Genomic DNA, 20,978 nt, shown 5'->3' on the forward strand with positions numbered 1-20,978 from the left:
CATAAGCCCACTCTCAAAGGAGGGCCTTGTTCGGCCTGTCTCTTAATTTTTTCAAAGTGGCTTTTTCCAAATGAGCTTGAGGAAAGCTATCCACCTTGTGCTGATTTCTACGTAACATAGAAAATGCACATATTTCTGGTGCAGATCTTTTATTAAATAGATCCGTCTATGGTAGTAGTAATATTACTAATTATATCATGTGTAATACAACTATCATACATGATGATACTAGTTTATTAGAGCTATGGCTTATGATGTACTGAGCACTAACCTTATTTAAGCCTTTTAATAGTCCTGTATGATAGGTATTATTTTGATTTTACAAATAAAAAAACTGAAGCTTTTGGAGAGTTCAGTTATCTGTAGGTGGAAACCAGGAATCCAGCCTGCTGTCAACAAGTGTATGTAAGTCACCAGGCTCTCCTGGCTGCAGTTCTAGAGCATTACATGCTCAGGAAAGCTCACACATTATTGTTGGTTCAAGTATCTTATCCTTACAGGAAGAGAGGATGGTACACACAACATCTATAGATTATTTTTCCAATAGAAGGAAAACCAAATGAAAACGTAAGTTGGCTAGGGGCAAAAATGTCTTAGAAATTCCTACTTAGTGTCACATCCTTAGGCTCAATGGCAACGTACAAAAACTGATTGTCACCAAATGATAAGGATTTTAGGTTACTAAAGTGCAAGTATAATGAGAATTATGTCTGCCAAGAAACCAGTTCATTCGGGTATCAAGGGGAGGGCGAAAACAGTCAGGTTGAGAATGCTCATTTAAGAATATGCCATGACCCTTTACTTTGTAAATAGTAAGCTTAACCAAGGTATTGAAATCCTTTCCAGAATAGTCAACCCTGTGGTGGAAAGGACAGTGGACAGGAGGTTAGGAGGTACGGATTCTGGTCCTGCCTCTAATTAGCTAGCTATGTGACCTTGGATGAGTCACTTGACCTTTCCAGGCTTCAATTTTTTCATCTGCACAGTGAGTGAGGCCTCTCGTCCCTTCCTCTTCTAAAATTCTCTGAGTCTGAGTCAAACTCGTCTCATCTTTGCTAATAGCTCACTTTTACTTTCCATACGCCTTTTAAGGAATTGCCAAGGAACCAACTGAAAATGCAATTCAGTTTTCACAGGAGCTCCTTTGCTCACTCCACACCCCGTGCTGCTGTTTCTCACCCCGTTGTCATTGGGAGACACTTTCAAGGGCAGAGGGGAAGCAAGCAAGATGCAAATAATTTACCGAAAGACTAAGTTGCACACTTGCGCACAGTGTGCTGATGTCCACTTTGCCACACCTTTGGTTCTGCGGTTCCATTATCTTCTGTGATGTTGCATTGCTTTTTATCTTTTTTAATTGAAAAACGCTTTTTAAAAAACTGTAACTTTGAAAATCAGGATGGGCTCCTCTATTCAAAATAGCAAGAGACAAAATGTTTTAGACGTTTACCTTCTAATTTTCCATGTGCAATGGCTGAAATTATTTTAGCTGACAGAATGAATGAACTGATGCAATTAAAAGGTTTTAGGAAAATTATGGCTTAATAGTGAGTATATTAACAAAACTCACTATGACCACATAAAGATACCCATCTCCTTCATCCTGGAAAATATTTTAAGCCTTCTTTTTGGGAGCATATTTTAAAAAATGTTACAAATATAGGATCACTACCTTATAAAAATGCACCGTGCTAAGTAGGAAAGCCACACCCATATGATACAGAGACCATGAAAGAGAAGGAAGGGACGGTTTGTAACTGACCTTGAAACCCCAGCAAACCCCCCCCCCCAATCAAAACACCTAAAAACTAAGGAGACCATCTAATAGAAGACAATCCTCAAATCTCAAGATCTCTATGCAGGACCCAAAATACAGAGACCCAATGTTTTTGATCAATGTCATCTAACTTGTAGGAGTTTACTGAGAGCAATAATATCTGTGGCATATTTAGCTTATATGAATTATTAACTGATTTCAGCCATGGACAGACACTTCACTTGATGTTGCAGACCAATGGGAAATGTTACTACTGTTTATTTTATTCCTCTGGCCCATGAACAAGGTTAGGAATTCTGTTCCAAATGCTTAGAATTTATTTATACTTGCACTAAACATGAATGGCCTAGGGCAGGAATGGAAACTATGTGGCATTTGGTGTGAGCACTACTCACTCCAAAGAGTAGTGCCCATAATGGATCCTAATCCTATTTCCTGAGTGAACTCAGCCTCAGAATCCTACTCAACAGCAGTGACTGCAGCTACCGTAAGAAAACAGAAGACTATTTGCTGCCCATAGTCTAGCATTAAAGTAGCTAATGAAAAGCTTCATAGGGCTGCTGCTTACCTTATACTGACCGCCTTGTCTGAAATTTTGCAATCTTTTGTTTTCATTTTGACAAATAATGATTCTTTTTTTTTTCTGAGAAAAAAAAAAAAATCACCTTTTCTTGCATATTTTTGAATTACCCACAACACCTCAAACACCGCCTCTCCTCCTCCCCCAACTTCTTGGTTAATCTTCACCTGAGGATGTTTTTTCCATAGCTTTTCAGAGAGAGTGGACAGGAGGGAGAGAGGGAGGGAGAGAGAGGGAGAAAGAGAAAGAGAGAGAGAGAAACATCAATGTGAGAGAGACACATCGACTGGCTGCCTCCCCTGCGAGCCTCCCTCCCCCCCGTGGGGGTGGGGAGGTACCTGCCCTTGACCAGGAATCGAACTCTGGACCCTTCGGTGGGGGCAGGAGGGGGGGATGCTCTAACCACTGAGCAGCGCTGGCCAGGCTCAAACACTTCTAAATACAGATTAGGGACTCAGTGAATATTCACGTCTTGAATAGCCTACATACTAGAGCTATAAGACGGACCTATGACACAGAGCCAGAGAGGACCCAGTCTTGGGGACGTCTGTGCTGGGTGTCAGCTCTCTCCAGGTACTCATGGAAGGAATCACGCACGAAATAGCCCCAACACGTTAAATCCTGGGAAACTGGCAGAGCAAAGAAATGTGGAAGTTCCAGTTCCTTTTGTGTTACAAGTTTCCAAAATATGAGGAAATATGCCAGATGCCTTTGGCTTTCAATTGATAATATACTCTGAATTAGTGACTAACAGGGAGACGCCCACCGAGCAGTTCCCGGACAGTCTCTCCTAGGTCAGATCCTGTTGGCAAATGACCCAAGAACCTTTCTCTCCCAAGCCAGCCAGCCATCTCCATGGCCGGGAAGCACTTTGCCATCAACTCAGCATTTTAAAAGTGAGCAACTAAAAGTACCATTGCCGTTAATCAAATAAGTCCACTGAATATCCCCAAATTTGGGTTCAAAACACATTTGATTTGGGGCCCTGACTTTATTTTAGGGGAGACTTTCTTAAATGTAAATGTAAATATAAAGATAAGTCTTAAGTCATTTTGTAAAAGAGAGAAACAAAGATAAGATTTTTAAATGCAATACACTGGGTAAACAACCATGTTTTAAGGTTCACTTTAAGACAAATAAAATGAAATTACATGAATCCCTCTTAAAACTGTATACGCATTCTAAAATAATCTGGCTGATGAATCTGCTTTATTTCAATTTTGTAGGTTTGTAAAGTAATTAATTCTTCAATTAACATCAACATATATGATGCTTTCCTCTGATTCCAGTAAATAAACCCAATTTTCAGCTGAAGAAAATAAGAATCAGTGGAAAGGTTCACTGATTACTTCTTTCATGCAAGTGAGAACACATTTAATATAAATTTAACAGTTGCTCATTTGTTCATTCAGCATTTATTGAACACCTGCTCTGTGCCAGGAACTCTGTTAGCTAGTGGGGAATAGAGCAGTGAACAAGATAATATAGTTTCTACACTATGGAGCTTACAATCTAGTCGAAAATCTTGCCATTAAACAACTACAGAAAGAAAGAAGTCAACAATTGAGATACATGTGATGCAGTCAAAATGAAGGGCGTTTACATCTTTCAGTTTCCTGCTGAGGTGCTCTTGATTACCTACATTTTTATTTGCTCTATAAAAGATATTTGAATTAAATAAAATTAAATAGAAAGTCTACTAGAGACACGAAATTATTTCTGAATGTTATGTGTTGAATATAAAAATGAGAGAAAATTAAAAAAAAAAAAAGCTAGTTATTCTAGAAATGCTTTTAACCAAGGCAGTTTCCAAGGGAATTCGTGACCGCTTCAGGTTAATGGTCATTGGCTGCATGTTCAGCCCTCAATTAAACTCTGAACTTCAATTGTTATTACTTAATTGACTTGGTTATATTTCATGTCGGCATTGCAAAATGACCTTCCTTTTGAAAAATAAAGATTAGCCTGACAAAGTACCTTGGGCCTGTGCTGAGCCTGCCATTGTTGCAACCGCCCCACCGTGTCTTTATATACGTCTGGGCCTAGAACTTGCTCGGCTTTGCATCCTTGCCTCTGATACAAGTCAGCTCCAGATAAATCCAAGTGATGAGGGAAAAAGAATGAAAAACTAAATACATCTGTTGCCATGATTATTGTTAAAATGCCACATAAATCCACCGATACCCATTTTATTCTAAGCACAGGGAATTAGACAGTCTTAAATACCTTGAGGATCACAATTAAATATGGTCAAATTAGACTTATTTTGAAATGACACGATGGTATCTTTTTCTTACAAGTGACTCCAAATGTTTAGTTGTTCCAATTAACTCGATGGAAGCATAAATCCCCTTCACTTAGACATAAAACAATAAGAACAAGTTGGATTTAATGAGTTGGACTTTATATAAAGTAGGTATGACGCCAAGATCAAACTTTGCTATACGGACTGAAACAAATTAAGGCATCAAATGAGCACCCCCCTCCCCCCTTGCGCTGCGGAAAAGTTTTAAAAGTCTTTTTGAAGTACTTTGATCAAGCTTTGAAATCATTTTAGTGGATTACTATTGTATGAAAACTGTAATTTATAGGGCTTGACCTACGCCGCTCTTTGTCTCACAGCCTATTCAAAACAATGGCAGGAAAGTGAGAAGCACAAGGGAACCCGAGCTGTTCTGGTTGTTATTTAATTCATAATTCCATATTCCGTATTCAATCTTGGGAATCCAGGCGTGTTCTTCATAAAACGGGTTCCGACCATGTTTACTGCCCACAGGAAGGTTAGCTTTGGGTAATTCGATCGGGTGATCCCAACCGACGCTTGCGACCCTTTCTACCCTGAGAGTGACTTCACAGACAGGTTCAGAGGCCGTTCTCCGCACAGGGTGACAGGGCCGGCCAACTGCCATTGTTTACCTTCTGGTTTCCTCTCTAGTTAAGCTTGCTTTGTTCTTTAACCCTAGTTGAGAATGTGCCAATGGGGAGATTTTCTCCCCCCATCCTTGTCACAAAATGGTTATGCTTCCACCCAACTTGTTCCCATCAGATCACATGAAAAAAGCAAGCTGCCCCCAAGGTGAGCAGCCAGGAGAGCGTCTCTAACTAAATCACACAGGCATTTTACCATATTAATTTACAATTTTAATCAGCCGAATGATGCCACTCGGGCTGAAAGAGGCGGTGAGCCTCTCATGTTCTTTTGGCCCCTTTTGCCCAAACATTGACCGATGCCCCAAAACTCTTGCCATATTTGACCCTGTAAAAATCTTCTTATCTTAGTTAAAAGTTTCACGATCTTTCAGGTGCCCTACATGCCCTTGAATAAACACTCTGGCATGTGGAGGGTGCTTAGGTATGCTTTCCCCAGAGATTGGATCAATTGCTCCCCACTCCCAACCTCCACTCTGAAGACATATGGATCAGGCCTTGGGATGCATTTTTGTCCTGGGATCATTTCCTAGAGAGAACAGCCAAGGAGTAGTGACAAAGTGCAGAATACATGTTCACGTGGGAGGAAACTGGCAAAAGCTAGCGTAGGGGCAGATGGCCGGCAAGAGGTGGGAAGTGAGGGGAGGAAAGCAGTCAAGATTTAAACCCATCGAGACACAGGTCTGTAGGGGGAGCAGGTTATAAAGAGCAGACACCTAAGGTGCCTTGGTTCCAGAGGGGAAAGCAAGCAACGGGTGGAGCTCCTCTGCGAGTCAATGAACTGTTCACTTGGGCCCCGCGCGTTAATTAGCGCGGCCCACCTGGGACCATTTAGTGGATTACCTCATCCAGGGCTCAGCAAATGCCCTGGCGGCCTCAATGAGTTAATGCACCCCCCAAAGACCAACAATTCATCATCTTTTCCAGGGTGGAACCAAGCCTTGCTGACAATGAGCAGGTCCACACACCTATGCTTAAAGGAGAATTACTTCCCCTGGAGAGCCAGCTGTCCACTGTGGGCCCCTGAGCCTTCCCTCTAACATCTGACTTTAGGAGTCTTTAGAAGAGTTGACACTTTCGCCTCACAAGGAGGCAAAAGAAAAACAGATTCTCATTATGGTTTTTGGGGGGTTGTTTGAGATCGGGGAAGGAGTGTATGGAGTCCCCTTAAACATCACGGCAGGATCAGCTCTGCTCCAAGCTGATCCCCTGCCATGCTGCAAGCAGGTCCCCTCCTGGTTTGTGAGAGCAGATGCTTGGCAAGTCCATATATGCCAGCGAGAACATCATTTAGTTTTACGTTTGCACACACGCCTGCTCTCTGGGCTGGCATAATTCATTAGCACAGTTTGCAGAGAGCTCATAAACCAAGATCTGGCTTTCATGTTAATGTTCTAATGACGATGGCAGTAAAAAGAGGTTGACATCCTGCGTCTACCTTCCAGAGCTGATGTTTATATTGTTCAAACTAAAAAAACAAACACGCAAACAAACCACGCACACAGATACAACACAGAGAAGTATTCTCACACGAAGAGAAAGAACAAGCTTTAAGCTTCCAACCTGGGAACATCACTCCCTTCCCCCCCCACACCTCCGACTGAAAAGTAGTAGGAGTAATAACCGCATTAGTCCTTACGTGGGGGCGCTTAGAATAACTTGTAACTTCAGCCCAACTTGAAAACCTTCACAGCGAGGAGGCGGGGCCTCGGTGGGGGACGCCGAGGCCTTCTCGCCGCACATTATGTCAGGCCGCCAGGTAGAGAGTGAACGCCAAGGCAAGTACCTCTCATTTTTTAATTTATTTGTGCACCCTCACCATAAATTTGTTTAATGTAAAACAAACAAATCCTTGACAAGGGTTTAACAGGGTTTTCAACATCTGTGCAGATAAATGTAATTTATTTCTAAAGAAGAAAAAGCAGTTTAGAGCACGCCACGAAAACTGCTTTTAACAACAGTTTTGTCTAAGGCGTGTGTGTGTCTGTGTGTGTTATGTGTCTGTGTGTCTGTGTGTTTCTGAGTGTTGTGTATCTGTGTGTTTCTGTGTGTGTGTTGTGTGTATGTTTCTCTGTGTTGCGTGTGTGTGTGTTTCTGTGTTTGTGTGTTCTGTGTTTGTGTGTTCTGTGTCTGTGTTGTGTGTGTTTCTCTGTGTGTTGTGCGTGTCTATTTCTGTGTGTTCTGTGTATGTGTCTGTTGTGTGTGTGTCTGTTTCTGTGTGTTCTGTGTGTGTATGTGTCTGTTGTGAGTGTGTGTCTGTGAGTGTTTCTGTGTGTTCTGTGTGTGTCTGTATGTTTCTCTGTGTGTTGTGTGTGTCTATGTCTGTGTGTTCTGTGTATGTGTCTGTTGTGTGTGTGTGTGTTTCTGTGTGTTCTGTGTGTGTCCGTGTATCAAGACGACAGCAGGGGTTTCAGCTCGTTCTGCCTCCCTCGCAGCGCCCGCTGGGTGCACTTGACCGGGAGGGGGTCGCCCTCCTCGCCCTCCTTGTCTTCCCCCTGCCTCTGGGTTCGCTGCAGCCCCAGCACAGCTAAGACCCGCACCTGGACCCGGCGTCCCTGAGTCCTTCCAAGGGACAAGCAGCGGCGGGCTCCTGTGGGCCTCTCAGGTACAAAATGAACGGAGCGCTAACGGCACGGCTAGTCTTTTGAAAGAAGCAAGCGATGTAGATAACTTATTAAACACGTTTGTTAAGACTTACATCTTTATTAATATTTCCAAGCTCACCAATTCAACATTATAAAAGTCATTATGTTTTGTCAACACAATGGCAAATATTTTGCTAACTGTGTTTCTGGGCATACATTAATCTTTAACCTCCCAAAAAATAGGTTTATAAGGACTTTATTGATGTTTTACTTTAGACTGAAATTTGATTTGCTGCATAAAAAGTGACTAGATTAAAGTGAACAAATACAAACTCTCCTTTATTTTGCTTATTGAAAATCGCCCTGGGTTTATTTCTGGTACACTTCATTCATTCAAAGCTGACTATCTCTAATGCCTAAATTATTTGTGTTATATAATTATGTGGTATAAAATGCAGATAAAAAGCAGTGTACCAAATGTACTTTTAAAAAATTTTACTCATAAAAATACTATCACACACACTGACAAGTAGCCACGTTTAAAAATAAACTCCTGTCGAGGCTGGCACCGGCTTCGGCATCTCCCGGGCCCCCAAGCCAATGGGCGAGTGTGATTTCCAGACACAATGTAACTAAAACTTTCAAATGAGATAAATGAAAAATGTTTGGTGCTCAAGTATTATAAAAAGAGGAAATTCTCATCAAGCATATTTTTTCAGCTTGGCTCGGGGCCACGCAAGTCAGGAAGCCGTAAAGACTGGACCGAACAGGCCACGGCACAGGCTGCCCAAGGGTGCCCTGAGCCCTGCAGGTGAGGCACCCAGGCAGCTTCAGGCCGGGGGCCTCAGCGCTGCGGGGTCGGGAGGCCCCGCGGCGCTGGGTATCCGAGTGCGGGAGGGAGAGAGAATACGCGGAGTTTAGGGAAGAGCAAGAGGGCGGTCTGGGAACTGGGAGGGGGATGGAAAAATCACACCTTTCAGTCTCCGCGTTTTTCCTTTCGTCAAGGAGAAACCATCCCGAAGGAAGGGAGATGATGACCATCTACAAACCAACTGCTTGACAGAGGCGGAACCGCGGATCATGAGTGGGCTGCGGCTGTGGTTCTTGGCTGTTCACATCAGCAGGGATGAAGGAAAACAGAAACTCTCGGTGTGTTTGTCTAAAGAGGTAGTGGTGTGACCACGGGCAGCAGGAGTTCAGCCGGAGTTCAGGGCAGATGTGGCCAGGGGTTGCCGCTGCAGGGAAGCGAAATTGCTTCCGGAGTCGCCTCTTCCTCCCAGCTTCTCTTCTGGGACCCGCGGGGTCAAGCTGGGCTGTGGCACAAGGTGACGATGTCCGAGGGGAAGCAGGCTTTGAGCATGATGCCCCTCTCCCGGTTACAGTCCAGCTCCTGGATGAAGCCGTACCAATAGATGACCAGGCCCGGCCCAAACCTGCAGAAACACAGGGAAACAATATACAGGGACAGGATCAACAGCGTTCCAAACACAGTCCTCTCTGAAGCACTGACACTATGATTAGACGGCGTTATCGCAAAGTGTTTTTATTTTCGTTGCTGTATTATGACCGAAAGGAGCTGAACTTATACCAAACAGCTAATTTAATACAAGTATTACCACCTGGGGCAAATTTATTACCTTTCTCTCAAGGAAGCTGGAGCACGTCGGGGACATGCACCACCCTGGTTACCGTTCAGGAGGTGCTGTGAGCCCGGGCTGATGTGACTCCCGAGCTGGTGGAGGGTACAGCCAGAGTCCACACAGTGAGGAGCGGGGAGCCACGGGCTTGGGATTTTTAGTCTCCTAACATTTAGGGGTGCTCTTAAAAATTAAACTTGGCTATTTTCAATAGAGGGAAAAGTAATTACAAAGAGAGAAATAATTTAAAAAATGGAACAGCTCGATGTCCTCCTCTGGCTACAATGTCCTATCAGTAGGGGCAAAAGTCTCCTCTGTCACCCTTTTCAGTCTTTAAAAAAAAAAAATCCATAGGACAATGGGGACCCCTCACAGAGGCCTTCTCCCGGACCCTCCGTTCTCTGCATCGGCCCCTCTCTAAGCGCAAACGCGACATGGAATTTGGTTGTAGGTTCTTACCATGAAGGGGAGGAACAATGGCACATAGACTTGTGACAGAATAGACAGATGCAGGCTTAAAACCTCAGTGTTTCTGAATGGTGCCTCCGAATCACCTCGCATTTGGGTCAGGGGCAGACTCAGGAAGTGGCCCCACAGACTCCCTTACCCATCAGGAAGCGGAGACCTCCAGGCTGGGTTCATAGAGATGTAATCACTATCAATCACCGGGCACAGAGATGTTTTGCACACCAGTTTCACGTTTTTCCTACTGAAGGTACTTAATTAAAGGGCAGCACTACTTTTGGTGTCATGTTGCAGGAATTTTACAGTGAAATCATAAATTATGAATGCTGGGTTAGTAAAAGGATGTCTAAAAACAGAACTGCTTTCTGTATTCTGACATTACAGCAGGCAGAGCCGCGCTAGGCCAAAAAGCTCTTTCCTCCCATGATTTATTATATGCGGTGGCGTACTTGCCAAAACTAACAGTACAGGATGGGCTGTGAGATACTGTATGCACAGGAACAAGTTCAGCTGGATGTCACGGCGTGGTTTATTTGGGGATTCACATCAGTAGAGGAGCCAAGTTGGATGCAAGATTAATCAAAACTTTTTGCACCCCCTCCATGCAAGGACAGAACCATGAGATGGAAACTCATCAACGGAACTTGTTCTAGGGGACACGGGAGCTACACTGGATGAGACGCCCTGGAGCAGCAGGCCCTGTGACATTGACCTGAATTCAGGGCTGGCTGCAGATGCTCTCTTCCCCCTCAGTATCGCCCAGGAAGCTCCCCTGGGAGTCAGAAGGGTCAGACTACCTTGGCACGGGGTGTGCGGGCTCAGTGCTCAAATGCACACAAGGGGAGCTCACACCTGGATGAGAACTTGCTTCTATTTAACGGAGGGTTGCTTAGTAACTCTTAATCACAAACATTTGTCTGCAACTGCAACACAGAAGATCTGGTATCTTTATTTTACAAAAAAGCTCTGTGATTGTTATCAAATGATCTCAGATCTGTCAAAACAAGTCTGGAAACAGCAGAAAGACCTGTGATTCTCAGGACCAGATCTGAAAAGTCTCAAGCCTTCCTATCAACAGAGCAGCCCTGGATCATAGCCTCGACAGACCGAGCATTAAGCTTAGCACATTCCTCCCTCATATTAGGCAGCCATTCCGGAGACCAAGATGTTCTCTAGAAAGGCACTGATACTTTTACAAAGGGAGAAAAAATAGATGATTTAAACAGTCATGGAAAGGAACAAAGAAATGTATGGGGGTCATAAACAACAAGCCCAGTGTTTTAAAGATTTAATAAAACAAAAACACACATTACTAGCACTGAGAGAGCAAGAGCAGCCTGTACTTTGGCTGAGCAGCTAAATCATAAGCCAAAGGATACGGAACATGACGGCTCTTTGCAAAAATGGCATTTTCTAGGCAGAAAAGCCAGGCTGGGGAACACCTCAATGACTGAGAAAATGGACTCCTTTTACTTGTGAGGCAACAGATGGAATATGCAACTCAAAAAGGTATTTGCAAGATCGTGAATCTGCACATTTCACTCGGTGGCTCACTACCAGGGCCCCCGGAGGCAGTGACATGGGCCTGAGAGTTATTACCAGTGTATATGACTAGGGACTCATAATGAGACCCTACCATGTATCTAAGTGTTTATTTCTCAGCTTTTGGGCGGAATTATATTAACTTAGGTACTACTAGCTCTCTCATGTGGCTCAAAAGCTCTGACTGAAAATTCATGCTTAATTAATTAAAGACAAGGAAAGATAACCACCTTTTGTGAATGGAGACTGGTAGATGGAGGCTTTCAAATTATGTGGCCTTTGAGTGAGAAAAGTAATAGGAACTTTAGAGGGCGACAGCTTTGGAAATTTAATGATAGGTCATATCTGGCCTCGTTCCCGATGCCCACTTGAGTACATTTTTGAGCTTTCTCCAACTTGGGATCCAGAGATTATAAGATGCTGGCAAGATAACCTTTTAGCAACTTATCCATTTCTAAAGAGGCTGACCACATTAAGAAATTTTATATGATTAATTCCTTGGTTATCTAAACTAACAGAAGGGAACATTTTGGTTGACAATTGGAAAAACCAAGGAAGCCAACTCTAGCGTTCTCTTCTGAAAAGGTGTAAAACAGAGAGAAAATGACCTACGAAATTTTTATGTAGGTCAAGTACATGCTTGTGGGTTGAGTGATTTCACCTTTCGGATGCCTATTCCCATTTATTGTGGCACTACTGGGCAAGAGTGAGATCGCTGGGAAGGCAAACATAACCTTTGTGACCAATAAAAATCAAAGAAACTGTTAATGGCATTTAAAAGAAAGCAGTCCCTGGGCTGAGGGAATGTGCGAAGCAGAAGGTTGGTCTGCTCCCGGGATGGCAGCCCCCCCACCTGCCCGGGGACATGCAGTAACGGGATGTATACGGATATCTGAATTGATTCTGTAAACACATTGCGAGGTTAACTATAACTTTAATGTTACTATACTCATGGTCAAGTAATAAGATCAAAGACTCCAAATGGATTTTACAAACTCCTGTGGAGCAGACACTGGAATGTGAGTGACTTTTGAACAAGCAATTTTGCCTGCAAATAAAATACCACCAAATTAGCAAAAATAACAAATACCTCTTGGGAAAAAATGGGAGGTGAAAGTCAGGAGCCATGACAGACCCTGAGGGTATGAAGGATGAAGTTCCACGTAAATAACGACAACCTTATAAATGTGTTTCTCTTGTTTCCTTTCATTTTAAAGTATTTAAAGACGTTAAATAGGAGGCTGTGGGATGAAAGCTGGGTACCCTTTTGTGTGTTTTGTGCACATCTGTCTCCCAGAGATTGTCTCCCTGTTTCACCATTTGTGTCTCTGCTATCTGGTGACCCTGTTGGGATAAACTGCCTTGCAGATTAGTGACATTTCTGTGACTGAATCTACGAAATCAAGGCTGGGATTTTATCAGTTAAAAAGAAAATGGAGCCAACACATAAAAATTGGGAGTTTTTACACAAAATCCTGCATATTTACTTTCTCTTGAGAAATGAATTGATAAGGCAACAATCAGTTGGGGCTGAGTCATGGCTGCCCCCTTTGGGCATGACATATGTTCTCAGGTTTGCCACAGTCCTCACTGCTCTCTGTTACTCCCCAACGTGGAGGCTCAGTGCCAGGTGCCATTGTCATCATGGTTGTACTAATAGGTTTTCTTTAATTGTAGAGACCTACTTCTTCATCCTCGCTTCTCTGTCAAATTTGGGAAAGCAAACACAACCTTAGAGGTTTCATGTTTCAAGAAAGAAAGGGAAGGGAACACTTTTTTTTAATGTCCTACCTACTCTGCTCATTTTTGTTGCCCACCTGTTCCCTGTGGGCACTGGAGTCTTGGCCCTGCCTCGAGAGCTAACTCAGAGGTTCCCAAGCTTGGGTCAGAGACCCTTGAGTGGTTGTGAAGAGACTGCAAAACATCCTTCAGCACACGACTATCTTCAGGGAAAAAAAAAGAAAAAAGATGTATCTTGTCCTCTTTTAGAAATATAGATGATAAAACAGAATTCACCATAGCTTTCAGTCATTATATATTTTCTAAGTAGATGGAATCTAAAAGCACAGCTATATAGTTAGCAAAAAATTCGTTTCATTTGTTTTAGAGATTTTCAAATTTGGAGAGATTGGGGGCCACTGTTCTATTTGGTTTGGGCGCCTTTTCTGGATGAATGTGTTAGACAGAGGTGAACGGCATAAATGGAGGAGATTCTATGATATGGGTAATATGAAAGATGTGTGAAAATACTTAGTGAACTGGTAACTAACCTGTCCCTGCACATAAGGTTCATTTTTACAGTAAAAAATGAGCCAGAAGAATAGACAGATCCTGCACCAGGTCCCATTTAGAACTCGCTCTACTGAGAGAACTCGCTCTACTGAGAGCAGCCTCGCCACTGCCGGTAGGAAGGGAGGTAGAGAAGAGAAGCATCCGACTAACCCGGGCAGCTGCAGTAACGAAAGACCCACGGCGGTCCTGGGGCTGAGTCCTTTCTGAGTTGCAACTGAGAGTGGCAGGGAGACACTGTGCTGGGCTGACCTCTAAGATGATCCTGCCTCTTGGGACTCATGCCCTTGTTTAATCCCCTCCCTTTGAGTGACTTTCTTCTAACATAAACAATACAGAAAAAGTGATAGGGTGTCACTGTGATTAGGGTACAAAAGACTGTGATTAGCGTCTATCGGACACACTCTTGCCTTCTAGGCTTGCGTATACCTTGATGAGGCAGACTGCCCTTTGGGAGAGGCCCACACGGCAAGGAACTGAGGGTGGCCTGTGGTCAACAGCCAGCGAGGAACTGTGTCCCTTCGCCCAACATCTCGCGAGGAAATGAATCCTGCCAACAACCTGAGGGAGCTTGAGAGTGGAGCTTTCCTCAGCCAAACCTTCAGATAAGACCACGCACCCTGGGCTGGTATCTTGAATGCAGCCCATGAGAGACGGTAAAGAGGGGATCCAGCTAAGCTATGCCCACATTCCCAACTCACAGAAAAACCGAGATAACAAAAGTGTGTAATTTTAAGTCATTAGTTTTGTGGTAATTTGTTTTACAGCAATAGATAAAACTAACATATATACTGCAGACTTGAGTAATTATGGAGAGTCCTGTTGGCTACGGATCGGATTTTTTTTTTTTCCAGTTATAGTTGCACTCAGTTGAAAGCAGAGGGGGTTACTGAATGAGATTATTAATGAGCAGCATCTCTCCATCAAGGCAAACCAGTTATGAAGTAGGTCTGTGCTTCTGCACTAACAGAACTTCTTGGCTCCTTAGACTACACACCAACACCCCTCCCTGCGGCCTATCTAGGGCACTGGGGCTACCTAAAAATGTAAAGAAATCCTATATAGAATGAAGAATCCTATTTTCTCTAGTGCTGTGGTTTGGTCATTAAATTTGATTACCGAGATTTTGAAGCTGCAACTTTGAAGGGGGTGAAGATAGGGTGCGGGAGGCTGGTTTCAGGCAGAACACTGTGCCAGTTAAGGACTGCTGACAGCCCGGAGGAGACACTGAAAAAGCCCCCAACTGTGGCAATCCAAGACTGTTTGGTGTTGGGGCTCATGGACTCTGTCAATCTCAACAGGTGCTAAGTGCAGTCTTGGAAAAATAAATCCCGGTTACATTTTGTTAAGACAGGCAGTGCAATGTGTAATATATTTTTAAAAGATTGTCACCAAGAATGTTTTAAAAATGGTACTTCAGTGAGTAAATTCTTAGTTTTCCAGAAAAATGTAGCTATCCTCAGATAGTCTCTGAGGATGTCAGATTGTAACTGTTGGACAGAATGTGGTATAAGTTAGAAATCGTCTTTCAGTCCAAGGTTTTCTATAGCTCCCTGAGAAACTCAGAGGCACAGATAGGAAATTTGGGGCCCCAGATTCAGAGAGGACTTCCTTTTTCTTTCTTAACTATAAAAAAAAAATACTCCCCCCTTCCTTGCCACACCTCTACACTATCCTGTAAGACAGGAATTATTTGGATGATATTTTAAAACTTAACCTGCTATTGTTAGGACTTTTCCTTGAGGCACCCTCTTCAGGGAGTGCTAAAATGAAAGGTAAATGCAGGCATGTAGAGATTCCCAATCACAGTTTTGGAGAGCATTTTGCTAAGTTACCCCAATAAGAAACTCCCTGGTTGGTTTCCTGAGGCCTAGTTAGCTTCTATGTCTCCACAGATTTCAAAAGGCCTTTGACCAGACATTATGTCTATAAAGATGTTATCTAAATACATATAAAATTATTTCAATAACCAACAACAAAGAGGCAACTAACGTTTATAGCACACTTATGTGACAGGCAATGATTCAGGCACCTTTACATGTGCAGTCTCATTTCAAAGTCACAAGCACCCTACGATGGGGGTCACTATGATCATTCCCATTTTACAGATGAAAAAACTGAGGCACAGAAAGGGACAGCCTTTGAACCTAAGCAGTCTGGGGCTCTAGGGCTTGTACTTTTAACCATGACACTAATACTGTCTGTCACTATGCCTTGTATTTACACAGCAGTTTATAACAGTCACTCAGTTTTGAAACATATTTACAACACCTGGAAAAGAGAGAAGAGCAGGAGCCCAGAAGGCAGGCGACTAATCAAAAGCCCAGTCAGTGTATGAGTTGGGATTCACCTGTCTATGGGGAATAATTTTTCAGGTACTAAGTCAATAGTTACACACTAGAAAGTTTCTCTAGTCACTCATTTCGATTTAGGTGTCACCACGTTTAGGAAGCATATGGCAAAGCAACTTACAATTCGGGTAGAAGAGCTGAGAATTATAGAATCACTGCATCAAGTTCAGAGAAGAGAAATGTTTCCCGCTACAAGAGGATTCAGAAGTTATGGGACAGAATCTAAACATGAGGAGAGAGGAGTAAATCCAGAACACTGCAGCAGCCTGTTCACATTAATGGAAATGAACAGCTGGAATAAGTTACGACGAAAACCGGGGGACGCGCTGGTCGGAGTGAGTGTGTCAGCTAGAACCAGAGAAGCTTCAGACTTGCTGAACAGGGCTGAGACAGGGAACCCAAAGGCCCATTTTTGCTCCTAAAATACCTCTAGTATAAAGATGTATCTTAATGTTTGTGGCATTAATTTGACTTATCTATGTTTTCAGCTCTATAAGAAAAATCACTACCTTAAAAAAAAATTGGTATGATTTTTATATCTTTTTTGGTTTCATAATATGAAGGTGAAGGGTGGGGGAGGGGGTTCATATACTATTATACAATTTTCTTTTCCACATAGAATAAGGGAAACTCATGAAATTGATATAATACTTCTCAATGAGCTGAATTACCATGTTTACATAGAGGATTCTCAATACACCAGGGTTCTACAACATTAATCTGGATCAAGTCAACCAAACAATTTTCAATTGAAATAACAAGAGGACTATGGGATGATTTTAATTCTTGTTCACAAGGATCTTCATCAAACAATTAAAAAAAATCCCTAGTTATATTGATTCAAATCTTTGTCTCTAATTCAAATTATTTTAAATTCATAGGCAAACAGAAAACTTCTTTTCCTAAACAGGAATAGCATACACACACGCGCGCGCGCGCGCACACACACACACACACATATTTTCTTTTTCTTTCTCATTCCGAGTTGCTGTGTGGGGTCTGGGGTATCTTCTGAAGATGTGTACAGACATGTGGCTGTTGGAAGTCAATTGTTTCGCCATCAAAGACTTGCATGTGGTTTTTATGAAGAATGCATTCTCAAACACATAGTTCAGGACGAAGGAGAAATATAAAACATCTTGTAATTGTTTTAAAATAAACTCTTACACTGTTTATTTAGTTTTAATCTGCGTGTTGTAGATTGGTTATGCACTTGTTAATCACTGTTGTATGTATCTCCAGACAGAGTTGTAAATAACTTTTCAGTCCAAGCGAAATACGCCTGCACATGTTTACACGCAGGGTATGTGTGTATTTATGCCTGCGCGTAAATATGTGTACAGTAATAATAGATTAGTGATCATGTAATACGGCGTCTCGGGGTTCTGGCACTACGCTCAATTTAATACACAATGCAAATATTCTTTTTATTTCGTGGTATCTAGAGATGAAATAAAAATATAACTAGGTTGTTTTATTTACTTTCTTTTCTTGGCAGGTCTGTATTTATAAACGGAAAGGACTCAAGAAAGAGAACTCCAGTTATGAGTATTCCCACTCAATTCATGGATCTTGATTATTAAAAATGCAACTCTCTTTGTAACATCAACTCACTGTATATAATTTTGAAAATAAAAAAGGAAAAATATATTATAAATACTGATTCACTTCAGGCCTGAATGCCACATAGAAAATAAACAGAAAATACATTATTTTGAAGAAAGTTTAAAATGTATATAAATACACAACTACAACCACCTGAAATTCTCCTTGGTGTTTATGTAACTTGGCATTTTCATTAAATTGCCTGGAAAAGTGTTTAATTTTCACTTTACTTGGTCCTGTGTTGGATAAACTTGGATGCCATACTTATAGTCTTTCTAGCCTATTGTAAATCTCTCCTCAGAAGAGAAAAACTGAGATGGGTGGAATAGAAAACAGGCAGAAGCTATTTAATCCGCTGCTTCCATAGCTGTTCTCTTTGAGAAACGCTTACTCCTGGCAGCGGGTCAGCACTTACCTATTAAGAAATAACAGACAAGCCTGCGCATCCATGCTTTTCCATTGCGGAAAGCACGAGTCACCAAAGAAAGGCTCCTCCCCTCCTGAAGTTGCTTTCAGCTCAAAGTTTAATAATTAGGAACAAGTCTATTCACATTTTAAGTGTGAAATACAAGTAATTAATTGAACAGACAAAATACCAAAAGGTTCAGAGCAAAAGAAAAATTAGAGCAATGACATGATATTCTAGAAGCCTTCCTAGACAAGTTGAGTTCTCAGCGAAGCTGCATTTATTCAGCCACTGACTGGCCGCCTCCTGCACGCCCCCGACTGGGGATCGAGCCCGCAGCCTGGGCTTGTGCCCTGACCGGGAATCGAACCTCGATCTCCTGGATCCCAGGTCGGTGTTCAACCGCTGAGCCACGCCCAGCAGGGGAGATGTTCATTTTTTTTGAGGAGAAAACAAAGAATGGAATTAGGGGGCCCTGAGAGAATAGAGGGATGTGGGGTGAGAAGCATATTGAGATTATTTCATTGTGAAACGAAGATGAGCTCTGTTTTTTTGTTTCAAATGAGGATGTATTAAGTGGACAGTACCAGTCCCCAAGTGGGAAAAAGAAATACCAAATGCAGTAAAGAAACTGAAACCCTAAAAGTCAGAAAGTCCCTAAGGTCATGTTTACTTTGAAAACACTCAAGTACTAAGGAGAGGGAACACTTCAGGAGGACTTTGGGTGCAAATCATATCTACCTGCCTAGAATTTACACTCCAGCCCTCCCCAAAGTTGGGGTAGTTTACAAAACTAGTTGTGTGAATTATTACATGTTTTCTCAGTTATTTCCCGGGGGAAACATGCCAAAGGCAAACCCATCATTTCCGCTGATTTAGTGTTTGATGCCAGAGAATTTATAATTGATATGACAACCATAATGAATAGTGATCGCGGAGCTGGCAAAGCCGGGGCCGACAGTGCGACAGTCCATTCTGGGTTTGCCAGTTTGTCTACCGTAGACTCGTTCTGATAAATTCGGAGGTTGTACCCAACCTTTTCACTTCCAACTTCCTGAATACCAGAAATTAGAAATGCTTTATAAAATAGAAAACATTTGATTATATAAATGTTGCTTAGTCTTTTTTTTTTTAACAGTCTTTTATTATTAGGTAGAGGGGGGATGGGTCTCCTTTTCCCTCGCTCAATTCTCCAAAGAGCACAGGGTAACCCAGAGTTCAGTGAGACGTTTATCTCAAGGCACAAAGAGATTTATGGGTTTTAGATAGATATATAAATGTCTGTTTAAAATAAAAAAAATTATTGGAATTTTCATCCTTGGCAAAGTCAAATAACTAAAGGATTAAGGCTGATACATGCTTGCCCTATAAATCTATCATTAACTAAATGTGACACAGTGCTTCAGGTATGTCAGATCCCAGCTTGCTCTGAATGGGTAGTTAAAATGTTCTCTTACTCACAATAAATACTTCCCAATAAGGAAAATCTCTTTGGCTAACCAACAAGGGCAAATCTCCCAATTTTACAGGTCCATGAAGGCAAATAATAGAAAGGGGGGGGTAGGGATTAGAAATTGGAACCATCGAGATCATTAGAAAGAAATGACCAAGTAACAGAAAAAAAAAAAAAAGGTCCCTAGAAAGAAAGAAAATATGGGTAATCTGGCCTTACACTTCTAGAATGTAAGCTGCATGAGGGTGGCCTGCATTTCAGGGGCACCAAGGAACCGGCCAATGAATACTACAGAGCAGATGTAGGAACACACGAATGAAGGCCTCCACGGAGAGAGCCCCTGTTCCGCGAGAAGCTGCGAGTGCTCACACGCATTTGGAAAAAAGTATTTTGCTAACAATTGGTGACCACACAGGGAAGGAAAGGCATTTTTTTAAAGTGATAAAAGGAGCCTTAAACATATGCCCAAGTTACATGCTCTGAAGAGCTAGTCCCAGACATTTTGCATTTGGAATCTATGCTTTTCAGGTCATTACAGGAAAGATGATGTTGTGGTTTAGAACCTGGTAGAAAATACAAGAGCTGTTCCCTGGGAGAGACACCGTGGGTGACTGAGGTGTGACTGTCAGGTGGGTGGAAATGACAGCTCAGAAAAACTAAGTGGTTGGGAGCCAATAGCTGCACACAGGTGGCTCTCACATCCTTGAAATACAACCAATTTGGGTAGGCTTTTGTTTACAGTAGCTTTTCTCTAGAAGATAAGGTGGTAACAACATCAATCAAAATGAAGTACTGCCGGTCCTGGCCATATCTCAGCAGGTTCATCTGTTTTATTCCTCCCTTTCCAAATACCTTAAGGTGTTTAAGATGAGTGAAGAGATATCAAACTATTAAAGTGAACTGTATTTGTGTATGACACATGGATTTGCACTCGATGAACCACAAATACCATCCCCAGGTGCTTATATCATTCTCAGGTTCATCGCTTTAATTTGCAATAACACAAACTCTCCAAAACGATCTTTACGTCATTTTCAATGCTGCTTTAAGAAAATGAGAATCTGATAGCTTCTATAGGTTGGTATACAGCTTTCAATTTATTTATACCCTGCCTTTCCCCCAAAGGGGCAGGTACAGTAAAAGAGCAAAACAGAAATAGAAAATTGAGCTCAGGAAAAGAAGTAGGCACATTTTCTTATTTTACTGTTACATTGATCTTTGAAGGTCAACTGTATAGTTACAAAACTTTAAATTTTAGCCCCAAAAGATCCCACCTGATTTTGTTTTTTAAAGGCGTTACTTGCTTAGTGCTGGATCTCCCCAATGAAGCTCTGAGCCAGGGAATTTTCCAGGTGATGAG

The 20,978-nt window shown here is 42.3% G+C and overlaps 1 protein-coding gene across 1 annotated transcript in view; it reads right to left on the bottom strand.

Annotated features, from left to right (window-relative positions):
• Positions 1-7,956: 7,956 nt before the first annotated feature.
• The window catches only part of CDIN1 (CDAN1 interacting nuclease 1), a 203,322-nt gene continuing 190,300 nt past the window's right edge, over positions 7,957-20,978 (bottom strand). Inside the window, exon 11 of the mRNA XM_016220412.2 lies at positions 7,957-9,303. Within this exon, the coding sequence (XP_016075898.1) occupies positions 9,174-9,303 (130 nt within the window). The 3' untranslated portion in view covers positions 7,957-9,173. The remainder of the gene's footprint in view (positions 9,304-20,978) is intronic.

The sequence above is a fragment of the Miniopterus natalensis genome, chromosome 1, assembly GCF_054644295.1.
Source record: "Miniopterus natalensis isolate mMinNat1 chromosome 1, mMinNat1.hap1, whole genome shotgun sequence".
Classification (NCBI taxonomy): domain Eukaryota; kingdom Metazoa; phylum Chordata; class Mammalia; order Chiroptera; family Miniopteridae; genus Miniopterus; species Miniopterus natalensis.